Genomic DNA, 16,340 nt, shown 5'->3' with positions numbered 1-16,340 from the left:
AGTGTTCAAATTATGACGAAACTAAAAAGATTATTCTTAATTTCTATTTTCTGATTAAATTAAAGACAAGCATTAGAAATTAAAAGGTGATAGAAAAAATTAATATTAATATACAGTTGATACAATTAAATAGGATATGTTAAAAAAGAATTTTTAATTCAAATTTCTATATTCCTAAGTGAACAACAAACATTTAATATTAATATTCTCATTCTAATTTTTATTTGCTAATTAAAAAATTCTATTTAAAATTTTAAAATTTTAATACTAATTTCTAATTAATTAACTTTTTAACCGTTTGATTTTTAAATTTAATTTTTTATATGTTATATCTATAAATTCTTTCTTTACTTAATTCACATTGTTATTTTTTAGGTTGTGTTTGTTTCCGAAAATAAGATAAGACAATATACTGAGAAAAAAATATAAATAATAGAGTCATAAAATTTTGTGGTATTGTATTCTGTTGAGTGATAAACTAGAACAATGTATGAAAATTCAATTTATTCTCATTTTTTAATTCAAAAAATTTAAGACAAGAAATATAATAATAAAAAATATAATTATGAAAAGTTAATAAGAATAATAAAAAAATAAAAAATAAGTTGTATCTCTTGTTAGTATAGATGGACACAAAATATTAATTTAGTATCTTTTGACACATTGTCTCGCTTTATATCTCCTCTACTAAATACGATTTAATGTCTATATGTTATTATCTCAGTGTCTTTGTAAATAAATACAGTCTTAAATTGTATATGCACAATAGAAATATTCTTTTTTTCTTTTTAAATTACAAACTATTCATTTTCAATCTCCTTGTTTAAATATATATGAATTTTATATTATTTCATTATTATGCATTTCTCTATGCTTAATTATAGTGAGACTATCTATGTTAACTTGTATATTAACCTATTTAAAAACTACACATATGCACCTTTACATAAGTTATTTATAGGGCAATTCACGAAAATAAAATATTTAGCTTTTAAAATTATGGAAATACAACTTTTGCAATTTAAATACAAAAATACAATTTTTTATAGACTTATGTAAATCATGAGAGGGGTCCAACGGTTTATACACGAGTTTCACTATATAAACTAACCTAGAGTGAGTGGGATATATTTACATCTATAATTTGTATTGTCAACGAAATAAGACTATATTTTAGAGTATATTTTGAATTTATTCAAATTGTAAAAATGATATAATTTTAAATTAATTTAATTTATAATTTTTAATCTAATTTAATTTTATGCAAATGATTGATTTATACAGTATTAATTTAAATTTATTTTTCAAATTATTTTAATTTAATCTAATATAATTTGAATTAAATAGAATTATATTCTATTTAAATTTTAATTTTTTAATTTAAGTAACTCATTCAAATTTTTTATACATATATTCAAATAATATTTTAAAATTTTAATACGTATATTTATATATATTTATTTAAATAATATTCTCAAATTTTTATTAATAATAATATATTTTACTCCAAAATATTTAAAATTTAAATAAATATAACTTAAATTTTTAAAATTTTAAACCTTATTATTTAGATGATATATAATTTCATATATTTTTTAATAATTTTTTTGGTGACTTAAGAAGGATAAATTCAACAAAAAGAAAAAAAAAGTTTCAATAGAAGTTGCAAGTCTACAATATCACTGGGGATAAGCATTCGAAAGTCTGACCATGTCAACAATCATTTAGTGTATTTAACTTTTTTCTTTTAACTAAGTTCAAATGTACTTTCTATTTTGGACTATTATTTTAGAATGTTTTCAATTTTTTAAGTGTAAAACAAATAAAAGGACAAATTACTGAAATAAAAATGACACTCTACTATCCATAGTTATTAAAACCGAATCGGTAATCGACTCCGTCATACGACTAGATCACTGGTTCAACCGATGAGTTATAGATTTATCCGGTTGATCCGGTCATAATAAAAAAATATAAAATTAAAAAAAATAAAATTAAAATTAAAAGTTAAATACATATTTTTGAAATATATTAATAATAATTAAATATCAATTCTTAGATATAATGTATAGTGCAAAGAAAGATAATAAATTAGTCACTAATACAAAATATTTTTTCAATTTAAATGAACAAGAAAAAAATAAGAATAAAGTATTGTTTTTGTCCCCAATATTTAGAGTAAATCCTATTTGCGTCCCTAACGTTTAAATCATCCTATTTGTATCCCTAACGTTTGTAAAAGTGATTCAATGTTATTCTGCAGTCAATTACACATCATGAGCGCTTTAGTTTGAGTTTTGAAAATCTCTTCTTGGAGTTAGAATACAAATGTCTGTGATAGAATCGATGATTTACTCCGAAAAATAGCTCATCAAAAGTTGAAACTAATTCCTACAACATTTACATAATTCACTTTTCTAGGAATATAATTGAATCTAAACACAAATAGTGAGTATAATATTAAAATCAAACACATCCAAGTGAGACCTAATTGAGAATGAATACATCCAAGTAAGAATAATTGAAAAATATAATCTGATTTGTTAGTATAATTGATAGTAGGATAACATTGAATAATTTTTATAAATGTTAGGGATACAAATAGGACGATTTAAACGTTAGGGACACAAATAGAACTTACCCCAAACGTTGAGGACAAAAATAACACAATTATTCTTACTTGGCTCCTCACCACAACAACGACAAAAATGACACTTTACTCAGATATTGTCTGCAATTGGCCAAGACGCAAACAATCATATATATGTTATTGCCTATGCAATTGTCCCTGTTGAGAACACTGAAAACTGGAGATGGTTCTTGGAATTACTCCATCAAGACATGAGGGATTATAAGAAGAACAAGCTCTGTTTTATCTCAGATATGCAAAAGATATGCAATATTTATAGGTTGTCACTTAAAATGATGTTTACACACTGGGCTGCTGATTATATATGCTGAATTAATCTATTGTGACTTAAATTGATGTTTATACACTGGTTGTGACTTAATACTTCTTAGTCATAACAAGTCACTTGTTGTTACTTATTATTTACCTATTGGGTGTGTTTCAACATGATGATAATAACACATGGCTGCTGTCTATAGTTGCTGAATTAATCTATTGTGACTTATTTATACAGTGGTTGTGACTTAAGAATTCTAAGTTATTTAGTGTCAACCTATCTATTGTAGTTATCTATCTGATATTAATACACTGGGCTGCTGTCTATATATGCAGAATTAATCCTGGACTGATTATATGCTGTATAATGTTCTGTCAATCTGTTGTTACTCATTTATCCTGTTCTACATAATGTTCTGTAATAGTGCTGTGTAGGGACTAGTTTGATGTCACTTACATAAGTGTAGGGACTAGTTTGATGTCACTTGAACAAGTCTAGGGACTATTTTGATGTCACTTATATAACTGTAGGGACATATTTGCTGCCCGATAACAACTATCTGACCCCTTCTTTGGTATCTGAAATAGGGCCTTATAAATGCAGTTAAGGAGGTTTTTCCAGATGTGCATCACAGATTCTGTGTTTGGCATCTGTGGAAGAACTTCAACAAGCAATGGAAGGATCTCCAGCTTAGAGGGCTACTTTGGGATTGTGCAAGGTGTACTAGCCAAGATGGCTTCCTTGATATCATCAAAAAGATTGAAAGGGTAAATAAGGAAGCCTGGGAGTATTTGAACAAGTGGCCTAGAGACTCTTGGAGCCGGGCATTCTTCAGTAATGCACCTAAAATAGATAACATCTGCAACAATGCCTGTGAAGTCTTCAACTCCAGGATCAAAGATGCTAGAGCTAAGCCTATTATCACACTCTTGGAAGAAGTCAGAATGTATGCAATGAGATCGATAGCTAGGAACAAGGTGAAGCTGAATTCGAACACTGGAGTTCTACCTCCTATACAACGTAGCAGGTTAGAAAAGATACGGAAGGAATCAAAAAATTGGGTCCCGATGTGGTCTGGTGACGCAGATTATGAGAAGTTCGAAGTACATGGCTGGCCGACCAACATGGTTGTGGACTTGGGAAAGAGGCTCTGCACATGTGGTTTCTGGCAATTGAGTGGTACTGTTTTTTAAATTCATTGTCTTAGTCTTATTATCATTATCAACCTTTGTTGTAGGCTTACTGTTGTTGTCTTCGTTGTTGTGTGAATGTTGTTTAGGGATGCCATGTGTGCATGCGTGTGCTGCACTGGCAAGGGCTGGTAAGAGACCGGAGGACTACTGTCACCAGTGGTTGACCATGGAAGCATATAACAACACATATGCCTTTCATATCAATCCAATTCCAGGTCAAGCACTATGGGAAAAGTCACCATATAACAGACCACAAGCACCAAAATTTAGAAACAAGCCCGGACCACTCAAGAAAAAAAGAAGAAAAGATGCTGATGAGGAGCCAAGTGGGAGTAAGAAGTTAAAGACAAAGATGAAAAGAATATATAAAAAAGGTCGATGTCGTTGTTGTGGTGAAGCAGAACACACGAGAAGGAACTGTCCAAAGAGGGCTGCTGCCGAAGAGGCTGTTGCAGCTGCAGAGGCTGCCGCTGCACAACCCACTGCTGCTAATGGTGGTGAAGGTCAGGCCAACTCTGCTGCCCCTGTCCCAGAAGCCCCAACCGAAATCAATCTTGACCAAAGTCAACCACCCTCGGAAGCAACTGATGACTCTCAACAGGTTCATGAGCTTATATGATTTTAAATTTATCATACTCACATTCTTACCTAGTTTACTAACTATGTTACATTTCTTGGCTGATAGGTTCTACCCTCACCTGTTAGGCCGCCAAAGCTCCCTTTAAAAAGAAAGTTAGCCAAGGGTTGTGAAAAACCAGCTTCAGAAAGTAGCAATCCACCAGTAACCACCCCACCTGCTGCTACCCCACCAGGAAGTAGTCATACATCAAGGAATCCCCCACCTAACCCTATGCAAGGTGCAACACAGGGAACTGCTACAAGGCTTGCAAATTTCATGAAATTTGTGCCCAATCCTGGATTCAAGGCACCCAGACACAAAAAATGAAGATTAGAATGATTATATTTACGGAAAGCAGGCTGTTTTTTTGTATCTATTTTGCTGATGTTGTTTACAATGCCTAAAAACATTGTCCCAGTGTTGGGGATTTTAGGGAAAGCAGGCTATTTTTTTGTATCTATTTTGCTGATGTTGTTTACAATGCCTAAAACATTGTCCCAGTGTTGGGGATTTTAGGGAAAGCAGGCTATTTTTTATATCTATTTTGCTGGTGTTTTGGCTTTATAATGCCTTTTTTGAATCAAACATTACCAATATGAATATGAATTATTAATTATGATTTTATTCAATTGAGTTTCTCAGCCTTTTCTTTATATATTATCATCTGTTACAAATCTAAGACTAGTTCAAGTGTTGTCCATTTCTATTTCATTGAAAAGAAGTCCAGGAACAGAAGTATGCATATAATCAAACACCTTAATTTTCATTTCTTTCAAACAAAAGGATAGGAACAACTACATGAACAAGGAATGCATATAACATGCATGTCATTTGTTTTTTGCTAGACACAGTTGACCCTGCTCTCTATCCAGCTTTAATACAAGAACACCAATTACAATCAACAGCATGAACACAAACATCAAAATTCCCCCCATTTTTAGAACCCTAAATTCAGCTTCTAATTTACCAAATTTCCAAGCCATCTTCATCTTCCATTCTTCATCATCAACTGAATGTCTTGTTCTATCATCACATGGCATGGCATCTTCCAAAACTTTATCAACCCACAAAAACAATCCACACCATTTCTTCCCAACGGTCTGCACATCAAAGAAAATTCAATAAGCAAAATTTATATCCTCCAATACAGCATCAACAACAACAACACTTACATTGTAGTTTGGGCAACCCAGGAACGGTCTCCCTGGATTAGAATCCGTCCCTGACCACCGGAGCACCGGTCTCGACCCGCAGGCACACCATTCTGGCAAACGAGCTTCTCTGTTTCTGTTCATTCTCCTCATGATGCTTCCAAATGATCGTGGGTTGTTCGAACTCCCAGCTGCATTGCTCGTGGTAGCCATAATCGGCGGGTTTCAGAGAGGGAGAAGAGAAGAACACAGCACCAACGAGAAGAGAGCAGAGTGAACAATGTGGCCTTCAAATTTGGGGATTAGGGTTTTAACTAACCCTGAGGGACCAAATTGAGTCGGAAGAGTTTACTCTGCCACATCAGCTAGCCGTTGTGAGTCCCACGTGTCACCAACGCTGCCAGCTAAGCTTTCCGGTTGCGCCACGTGTATTGAAATTGCCGGAAGGACAACTTTGAGTCCCGGAGTGTAAGTTCGGGGATGACTCTGAGGAACTTTTAAGTTCAAGGACTACTTTGAGGCTCGAGTGCAACTTCAGGGACTACATTGAGGCTTATCTCATATATTTACATCATATGTGTTGTTACTTGTTTGGTATTCGTGTGAGTCTATGCTTAAAAGGAATAAAAAAATAAAAATCATTCTCGTTTGGTCATAGATATGAGTAAGAAGCAAGTTGAGGAAGCTCCTACAATGGTTCGGCAGCCCACGGGTACACTGTAGACCCGCGGCGGGTCTAGTGATACCTGAGGTGCGAACTGGCCGGTTTTAAACGGATTTGACCACCGTTGACCGGTTCAAATGCATGTCCGATCCAATTAACCAACCTAATCAGTCAGACAATCGATTTACCAGTTTTTCAGTCGAACCAACCAATTCGGTCCGATTATGATAACTTTGCTACTATCAACCCCACATTTAACATTTTTGGGGGAATAGTTGAGAAAGCTCCTACAATGGTTCGGCGGCCCACGGGGACACCATAGACCCGCGGCAGGTCTAGTGCTACCTAGGGTGCGAACCGGCCGATTTTAAACGGGTTTGACCATCGATAACCGGTTCGAATGCATGTCCGGTCCAAGTAACCAACCGAACTGGTCAGACCATTGATTCACCAATTTTTTGGTTGAACGGTCCGGTTCGGTTATGATAACTATGCTGCTATCACACCATTCATTCTAAGTTGGTATATATAGTAGAACTCGGTACGTGTAAATCGTGAAACCCCTCCAGTGGTTTATGTCTATTTCAAATCCGTGGGACCTCTTCCAATGATTTACATAAATTTGTAGAAAATTGCATTTTCGTATCAAACTACAAAAGTTGTATTTTCGTAATTTTAAAAGCCAAATATTTTATTTTCTTAAATTGTCCTTATTTATATATCTATTCAAATTTTAAAGCGTTATTATGTAAATGACCATGACAATATTATACTAAATTCAAAAAATTTATTATATAAAGCCGAAGAAAGTGTTATATTAAACTAAAAAATTTAGAATGATAAAATATTATTTTTGATTAATGTCAAATTAAAAGATAAATCCGTTAACACTAGTATATATAGAAATTTAGTTAAAAATTAGATGAAATTATAAGGACATAATCAAACAAAATAAAAATACTAACGAATTATAACGAATTATAGTTCAAATGACATAGTCTTAGCCTCTTAGGTCTCAAATTCGAGTCACTTCTAACTTTAAAAAATAAAGAAATAATAATTCATTGTTACCGAAAAGGAAAAAAAAAAAGAAAAAAAAGGCAACTTCGTTATCCTGCTCTATAACTCTATCTTCAACATACAAATCCCTTCATATCCAACCAAAGCTTCCATTTTGGCGAAGGTAGTTACAGTTGCAGACATGGCAGCTTCACTATCATCCCTCACTTCCTCCTTCTCTTCACTCTCCTTCTCTTCTCACGTTTCCCAAAGATCCCACGCGCTCACGCTCCCTCCCTCGCGCGTCTCTAAATCAACTACATTCCCCTCCCTCGCTGTCTCTGCCTCTTCCGCCGCCGCTGCCGTTTCTCCGGCGGAGCCAGAAACTGTTGACCTCAGGCGCCTCGTCAAGTCCAGGCTTCCCGGTGGATTCGCCGCTCAAACCATCATTGGTACCGGTCGCCGGAAGTCTGCCATAGCTCGTGTTGTTCTTCAAGAAGGAACCGGGAAATTCATCATCAATTACCGTGATGCTAAGGTTAATTTCGCATTCCAAGTTCAATTTCACTTTGTTATTAAGTAAAAAATTTGATCTTGTGTGTGCTTGTTCATAAAGCTAAGGTTAATTTAGTTTTTAATTCTAAGTTTAATTGATTTTGTCATTAAGCAAAAATTTGAGCTTTGGTTTTAATTTTAGTAGTAGCATTCTTGTCTTAGGTATATGTGTGTTTTTCATCAATGTGTGTAAGGATAATTTCATTGTAAGTTCAATTGATTTTGTTATTAACTGAGATCTGCAGATGCTTATATGGCTGAAATATTCAAATACCTTAGCAGTGGTTCTTTGTCTATTGATACTTGAGAATGTAATTAAGTCATATGAGATGTGTTTTTTCATTCTAAGTTCAATTAGTTTCTCTATTAAGTAAAGATTTTAGCTGAAGTATGCAATTGGGTCTGTATATATGGATGAAATAGGAATGGTATGTATGTGTATTCTTGTTTTTAATATTGGTGGTAGTAGTTGTAGTTGTATTGTACTTGTAGTTAAAGATGAAGAATAGCTGCTAATGTTGTTCATTAAATAAAATATGTTGTTATAGTATGCATTCACTTTCGAGTGTGATTGGTTTAGGTGGAAATAGGAGTATAGGACAGTAGTAGTTCATGGTTGATTACGAATGAAAATTACTTGATGCTTGCTTGATAGTTGATACAGCTAAAATTGATTCTGATTTTCACTTCGCATAGCATTTTTTGATCTCTTGCCATCTTCTAATATCTATTCATTTTGTTATTAAGCATAATTTAGCCAAGGTTTGATGTTGGATCTATGTATATGTAATATGTCATATATGTTGCACAGGAATATCTTCAGGGAAACCCATTGTGGCTTCAATACATTAGGGTCCCCTTAATAACTCTTGGATATGAAAATAGTTACGATGTTTTCGTCAAAGCCGAGGGTGGTGGCCTCTCTGGTCAAGCGCAAGCAATTTCCCTCGGTATTGCCCGCGCCCTGCTGAAGGTGAGTGAAGATCACAGACAACCTTTGAGACAAGAAGGGCTTCTGACTAGAGATTCTAGAGTGGTTGAAAGGAAGAAACCTGGTCTGAAGAAAGCTCGTAAAGCACCTCAGTATTCCAAACGTTGAGGTCGAAATCATACATGTATGGTTTTTGTCTCTTTCTTTCCTTTGTGTCTCTGTAATTGATTACATCTGAAACAATATCAATTGTTTTCATTTTAGTTGTAGATTTCCTTTTAGAAATGTTAAGGAGAAATTAAATAGTTCCCATGGCTTCTGTATACATAATGTCCTTTGTTTCTACTTATTTTTCCTTTTTCTGTATCAACCTACATTGAATTCGGAATTGTAGGCATGCTATGAGTATGATTTTACTGTGTTGTATCCTTTATCCCCTCTAGTCTCAACAAAAATCATTATGGTAAATTATACTAACCTTTCTTGAGGTAAGTGATGTTACACATGTTCATATAAAATGTTGTATGTCATATAACTTAAATCTCATGAGAACCTGAGAGGTTAATGTATACTTTTATAAATACAAGAGTGTGCTTAACCTCAGAAAAGATTAGTGTAATTTATCCAAATAATATGGCAGTTTTAATTTGCAAGACCTTATCTTTGTGGTCTTTACCCGTCATTTCTTATTTGTATAGTAATTACCCCTGTTTTTCAGTGAACTGAGATGGTTTAAACATAGGCATGTAAATGATCTGAATTTCTTAAATTTTTGCGTTTATGTAGGCCAAGCTTATGCCTGTTATAAAGGAAGGGTATTAATGACCTTGACTCTCATTTATATGAACCACCATGGGACTTTTGTCAAATATTTGCAATTTTGCAGAAGTTTGTTATTATATATATAAAGGTAGTAAAGTACCCTGCTTGTGGTGAGAATATGAAATGCATTCACTCACATGAACATTCTTTACTTTCCAGCTTTATAAGGCATATAGCCATATACTACACGGTCCTCGATTAAAGGATTTGATTTGATAAATGGCAGGGATCCTCAATCTCAATCCAAAGGTCTTTAGTAAATCTTTTTGTTTTTTGGTCATACTTAATACTTTTATTATTTAATATTTTGAAGTTGACATGAGTTTAGTTTATGACTATCGCTTTGAATTTTGACATGGATTAGTGTTAAATTCGCAGATTTATATTTAAATTTGACATATTAAATTAAAAATAATATTTTATAATTATAATTTTTTTGAGTTTAGTATAACACGATCATTATCATTATATAATAAATATACTGAATATGTTATTTTATCATTATTCATCATCAGTAACTTCTTGTTCTTCGAAAATTTAAGACGACAAAATTTATTTCAACAATAATTGAACGAATATCTATATATAAGTTTAGAGAGAGATTTTCATTGTATTTAAAGACATTGTTCAATAAAAAGAGAAAATTTATATCATCTAATAATTTTTAAAAATATTTTTATGTGAATAATCACTCTTAAACATAAAAAATGAATTATAATGTTTAAATTTCTCAAAAATTTTCTATTAATTAAAAAATAATTATATACTAAAATTAATTATTAATATAAAATATATATTAAAATATAAAATATATATATATATATATATAATAACTGATTTTGACAGTTAATTTTGATATATAAATAATATTTTTGTAAAAAAATATATATATATTCCAATTTCCAAGTTCCCAAATCTCGTAATTACTATTTAGTGCTCTTCTATTGTTGCATTTTATATACAAACTTCGATAAATCTCGTTCCCATTTGGTCATTTCCCCCTCTTTCTTCAATTAATCCACCCTTCACACCAAAAATCACCATCTCCTTCTTTTTCTTCTATCTACGATGTTTGCCAACAACCACACCAACGTATCGATCACCGTTTCCGACGAAGAACCCGATGAACTCGGTCGTATGCGCGTCCGTGCTCGCCGGAAACGGAAGAAACTCAGCAACAGAAGGCTACTCCGGCGGCTCTTTGTGAGGTACTGGACACTTCTCGTCATTATCCCCGCCGCGTGCTTGCTCTTCTTCGAAGCTTCTAGAATCGCCCGCTACAATTCTTCCAGCTCCAATAACGTGGATTCGGAAACAGTTACAGAAACTACGCGTGATAATCGCGTTGTCAATGAATCGAAACCCGCGGTGGAAAAGGGAATGGGAGTGGAGCAACATAAGAACTTGAATCGCCTTGATCCAACTACTCATGTTGTTGGTGGTGTTAGAGAACGTAAGGTTTTTTTTACTTGCTCCTGGATCAGCTTATTTTTCTCACTAAATTAAGTCTTTATATTATATTTGGTATGTTTGGTGTATATACAAGACTGAGTTGTCTTAGTATCTTATTTGATTCAAGATAAATATGGATATGAAATAAGAATGTTATTAAAGAAAATGTTGTTAGTGTAATTATGTGTATAGTTTATTAGCTTTTCAATTTTGTGTTTTTACAATGTGATGTGGAATTTCTTTGTTCAATGAATTATGAGTTTAATTTATTTTCGTGTATGTCCCTTCTAAACAGCTGCAATGTAGAAAAATAAATGGTTTCTGGTTAAGACAGTGACTGTGGAAGTAAGCCGTTAGTTATATTGTTGGATTTCTTAATTTTGGTGAATGTAGCTCAATCGACAAGTAAAAGTAACAGTGTGAGTGTTTATATTAATGTGATTAACCTATTGTTGTTGTTGTTTTTGTTGTTGCTACTTATCGTTTAATTATGTGGCATTAGCATTCATTTGCTGCTGAAGCAAGGTTTCTAGATATATTTTTGGGGTTCTTGAAGGAGGCCTCTTTGAGAGTTAATAATTATGATGATGTGTGGAGTAATATGGATTGTTCACTGAGCGAATGAGTTAGATAGTGTATGCATCACGTCCGACAAGAGTTGTCTGGTAGAATAATATGGTTAGTAACTGAAAGTAATAACCCCTAGCTAAACCAATTGGGAACTATTTATAGTTAATGCTTAATAACTCTGTCTAAGTTGCATTTCGTAGCAAAGTTTTACATAATACACAAAAGAAGATTGTGTTAGTAAGTAGTCAACAGATAACACAAAACTTTGTCTATCCTTTGTAGGCAGTTGTGTTGTAATCACTCATAAATTACGCTATATATAGCTGGCATCAACTGATCTATGCAGTCAACTCTATTTGTGGGACTGAGCTTGACTGTTGCTGATGTTGAATGACATGTGACTTTTCTAATGGTATCAGGTTGCTTGAAGATCCTACCACCTGAAAAGCTTGAGACCATGGATTTTCCTGAGGAGAAAGAATCAGGTGGCCCTATCGATGAAGTTTTATATATGTTGTCAGAGAGTGATGCATCTTTTGTAGGAGGAAATACTACACTGTCTCAGTTACGTACAGAAGACATAAGATTTAATTACTTTACTGGGAATCAAACTTTTGAGGAGAGAGATAGAAGTTTTGAGGTTATAAGCTGATTGGTAGTTTTTATTTTATTTGATACTTGGGTTTCTATTTGGCATGCTTGCCTTATACCCTGTTTCTTTATATAGATGAAGAAAACTGTGAAAGTACATTGTGGGTTCTACAGTGTTAATGGAGGATTTAAAATATCTGATGAAGATAAGAGTTACATGCAAGCTTGCAAAGCTGTGGTATCAACTTGTGCATTTGGTGGTGGTGATGATCTATATCAACCGATTGGAATGGCTAAGGCTTCGATTCAGAAGGTTATTTAAGTAGTATAAGAATTCATTATTAATGTAGCTTGGAAGCCACCAATCTTATTTGCCAAACCAATTTAGTGATGTGCAGGTTTGCTATGTAGCATTCTGGGATGAAATTACTGTAAAAGCACAGGAATTAGTAGGACGTAGAATTGGACAAAATGGATTTATTGGGAAATGGCGTGTTGTTGTCGTTCAGGATCTTCCTTTTTCTGATCAAAGGTTGAATGGTAAAATTCCCAAGGTATTAAACCTTAGAGCTCTTTTCTGCATATGGTAAATGATGTAGCTAAACTTGATTCCTTGTTGCACATAGTTGTTCTGGTATGATTCTTTTTCTGTTTCGCCCATTGTTATGTAAACACGCATACAGATGGGTTGTTTTCTTCACCAACTCCCTTTTAATATTTCAGTAACTCCATCAATTGTCCATATTGAGATATGCTAGCTTATCAAACTCTAGATTTTGCCTAAACTCGCGAAGCTTAGTTAAACGTGAATTCGAAAATTCAACTTGCAAACTTGATTTGCAGATCTTAATTAGTAAACTTGAACAAGTTTATGTGTTAACTCAAGATTTCGATAACCTTAGACATATCTTTCATTTGTGAAGGATAATATATGTCCATCGTTCTCTACTATTTTCCGCTCCCCTTTTTTATTTGTTATTTTTCCTGATTCTCTCCAATCTTCTTCAATTGGACATTTTCAGATGTTAAGCCATCGCCTTTTTCCTCAAGCTAAGTATTCTATTTGGGTAGACGCCAAGTCCCAATTTAGGAGGGATCCACTAGGTGTTTTGGAAGCCCTACTTTGGCGCTCGAATTCGATACTTGCCATATCTGAACATGGAGCTCGAAGTAGTGTCTATGATGAGGCTAAGGCTGTTGTCAAGAAGAACAAAGCCAAGCCAGAGGAAGTTGAAGTGCAATTGAATCAATACAAAAAAGATGGCTTGCCTGAAGACAAGAGATTTAATGGAAAGAAAGGTTTCCTTAAATTATATTATAATTACTAACAATATTCTTAAAATTGTTCTAATTTTAGTGACAACGAAAGATTGCTGTTGTAATTCATCCAAGGTTTTCCTGTCATTTTTTTACCACTACTAACGTCTATAGCTGCATGTATGTGAATAATGAATTGTATGCTAATGCTTTCATGATTATATTATCAAACCTGGACTTCCATTGGATTGTTTTTTCAACCTTTGCACCATTCTTGTGCTTTGCAGCTCTTTGTGAAGCCTCTGTTATCGTGAAGAAGCACACACCGCTAACTAATCTGTTGATGTGTGTCTGGTTTAATGAGGTTGTGCGCTTCACTTCTCGGGATCAGCTCAGCTTCCCATATGTTCTGTGGCGGCTGAAAGCATTCAAAAACATCCATATGTTCCCTGTCTGTACCCGGAAGGATCTTGTCAATAGCATGGGACACATCCGCAAGGCAAAACCATTGCAAGGCTGACCTGATTTAGTTAAATGGTTAGAACCAATGGCTATATTTGCAATTGTCTAACACATTCCTTTTTTGATAGATTCATTGGTCCCTGTAAGTATGATCGTTACTTGTACCACAGTGTGAGCTCTCTGATTAGATTATCTCAGAAAAGATATAGCTTCTATGAAAAGGTAATTCAAACAAACAAAAAAGATTTTTGCTGTGTAGCTGGTTCCTAACACACATGAACTTGTATGGTAACGTCAATCTTTTCATAATTTTTCAGATTGATGTTCCAATAAATCATGTGAGTTGGAAGTTGGAACAATGTTAGACATACCAATGAACCAGTTGGGCATAGCATAATATTATCCGTGCGGGTAGTACGTGCATTGTCAGCTTGGGGATTCGTATTTGTTACTTTCTTTGTTCTCTTTCATCTATTATTGTTACTTTTTGATACATCTTTAGATCAATTTATAGTTTTATACACAATTAGTTGTTGAAGGATGATGGGTTGTTGTCAAAAAGCTTAGCTTAGGATATAGTTGTGCCTAGATGTGTTGCTTTTATGGATATTTGGTTTTAGTGTAAGTTTAGCAATTAGTTATATGTTTGTGGTCTGTCCCTTTCTATTACCAAAATGTGGAGTTTTAACACCTGATAAAAAGATACCTTTCGTGTTTTAAGTTTCTAAAACGGGTAAATTGGTTTAAAAGTTAGAACTCATGATCCAAATGATGCATCAATAGCTTTTAGGGGGGAACTTCTGTGGCTTTAACATCAAGATACATTTGACTAATTCGTCACAATCACAAATTCTATATGTAAGTTTTTTATTTTATTTGTTGGACAGGTATAGCTGATTGATTTATAGGCTTATATGTCCATAAACAATAACTAACGGGCTTGGTCTTATTGTGGTCTTCGAGTATGTTTGGAAATCGTTGGATAAAGAATTTTTTTTAAAAAGGCCATCAAAAAATAATTATGTTTGGATAGGAAGTTTAAAATGGGATATAATCCAAGGGGATCATTTTAGGCTAAAAAATAGCTTATAAGTAAAATAATACTTCGAATTTTATGATTACAGACAAAAGATTTTTTATCCCCTTATTTTGAATTGTAAAGATTTTATTAATTTAAACTCAACTATCAAATAATACATAACAATATTTACATAACAGTATAAAGAATTATCTTGTACTATTTTACAATTATACTACTTAAATTTTTGTTTCCTCACATATTCCAAAGATAATAAATTATTTTACAATTACTTTTTAACTAAAGGAACCAAATATAAGTTGATTGTCACATAATTAATTATTTTAAAATGTCATTATAAAAATACAAGTTATTAAAATAAATTTAATTTTTAGGTATTTTCAACTGAGATTTGTCTACGTGATTTTGTCTTGCCTAAAAATCATAGCCTGCTGGTAACAAAGGTGTCTTTAATCGCTCAAAAAGTTAAAAAAAAAAATCTCACGATAATTTATATTATAAAAATAATTTAATTTCTTTATCTCATACTATCATCTCATGTATCATCATCACATTAAGTTAAAAGCAGTGGCGGAGTTTAAAATAAAATTAAAATTTTGGTCCACTAAAATTAAAATTTTGGGATCACATAGAAGATAATTATTAAGATATTTTTGATATGGATCCCATTTAAGATAAGTTTGTCTAACTTCATCTCTCTGATTTGGGTGATATTGTCAAACTTAATGCCATTTTTCAGGGCCTCGTTCCAAAGAATTAAGGTTAAACTCATCAGATGCGACTCTTTGAATTTTTGAAGATTGTATCTCACTTTTTTCGTGATTCATTAAAATAGAAAAACTATCTATAGGTGTTGATATTGTAAAAGTTATATGTTCTCATTCTTAAATATCAGCCTTCTTCTTAAAAAATGCATCAATTCTTTGATTTTTCATGATTATTTTATATAAAAATTAAAATATATATCCTGTAAAATATGTAAAAAAGAAGTTAGAAAGACAAATATTAAAATTTATAATATTTATTGATTTTTTTTATCAATTTATACAAATACAATAATATAAATACTTATTAAATATTCTAATATCTTTTATCATATAAAAAATTAAATAAAATAAATAATAAAATA

At 32.8% G+C, this 16,340-nt stretch overlaps 2 protein-coding genes across 4 annotated transcripts; both read left to right on the top strand.

The window, feature by feature from the left end:
• The first annotated feature begins 7,605 nt into the window (after positions 1-7,605).
• Positions 7,606-10,101, top strand: LOC112756215 (small ribosomal subunit protein uS9c-like). 2 transcript variants are annotated; one of them, XM_025804683.2, is made up of 3 exons: positions 7,606-8,070; positions 8,899-9,202; positions 9,805-10,101. In XM_025804683.2, exons 1-2 carry the CDS (start codon positions 7,735-7,737, stop codon positions 9,184-9,186), a joined length of 624 nt encoding a protein of 207 aa, XP_025660468.1. In that variant the 5' UTR covers positions 7,606-7,734; the 3' UTR covers positions 9,187-9,202; positions 9,805-10,101. The 2 variants fall into 2 exon arrangements, with proteins under 2 accessions (XP_025660468.1, XP_025660467.1); XM_025804682.3 differs by lacking the exon at positions 9,805-10,101 and having other exon boundaries at positions 7,609-8,070; positions 8,899-9,451.
• Positions 10,102-10,730: 629 nt separating this feature from the next.
• On the top strand, positions 10,731-14,665 carry LOC112756214 (probable hexosyltransferase MUCI70). Of its 2 annotated transcripts, XR_003179218.3 has the most exons (7): positions 10,757-11,293; positions 12,282-12,502; positions 12,590-12,766; positions 12,852-13,007; positions 13,476-13,752; positions 13,998-14,394; positions 14,490-14,665. XR_003179218.3 is itself a non-coding variant. In XM_025804680.3 (6 exons), the coding sequence occupies exons 1-6, from the start codon at positions 10,909-10,911 to the stop codon at positions 14,228-14,230; spliced, it is 1,449 nt and encodes a 482-aa protein (XP_025660465.1). In that variant the 5' UTR covers positions 10,731-10,908; the 3' UTR covers positions 14,231-14,665. The 2 variants fall into 2 exon arrangements, 1 of the variants encoding a protein (XP_025660465.1); XM_025804680.3 differs by having other exon boundaries at positions 10,731-11,293; positions 13,998-14,665.
• Positions 14,666-16,340: the final 1,675 nt, after the last annotated feature.

Source organism: Arachis hypogaea, chromosome 6 (genome assembly GCF_003086295.3).
Source record: "Arachis hypogaea cultivar Tifrunner chromosome 6, arahy.Tifrunner.gnm2.J5K5, whole genome shotgun sequence".
In the NCBI taxonomy this organism is placed as follows: domain Eukaryota; kingdom Viridiplantae; phylum Streptophyta; class Magnoliopsida; order Fabales; family Fabaceae; genus Arachis; species Arachis hypogaea.
Note: the sequence above shows the minus strand (reverse complement) of the source record. Positions and strands in the feature narration are given on the sequence as shown.

Bases quoted from the DNA above. Each gene is read 5' to 3' on its own strand.
- LOC112756215 (XM_025804683.2), top strand. From the start codon at position 7,735: ATGGCAGCTTCACTATCATCCCTCACTTCCTCCTTCTCTTCACTCTCC. The intron at 8,071-8,898 runs GTTAATTTCGCA...TATGTTGCACAG, and splicing joins TCAATTACCGTGATGCTAAG to GAATATCTTCAGGGAAACCC.
- LOC112756214 (XM_025804680.3), top strand. From the start codon at position 10,909: ATGTTTGCCAACAACCACACCAACGTATCGATCACCGTTTCCGACGAA. The intron at 11,294-12,281 runs GTAAGGTTTTTT...TAATGGTATCAG, and splicing joins TGTTGGTGGTGTTAGAGAAC to GTTGCTTGAAGATCCTACCA. The intron at 12,767-12,851 runs GTTATTTAAGTA...AGTGATGTGCAG, and splicing joins CTAAGGCTTCGATTCAGAAG to GTTTGCTATGTAGCATTCTG.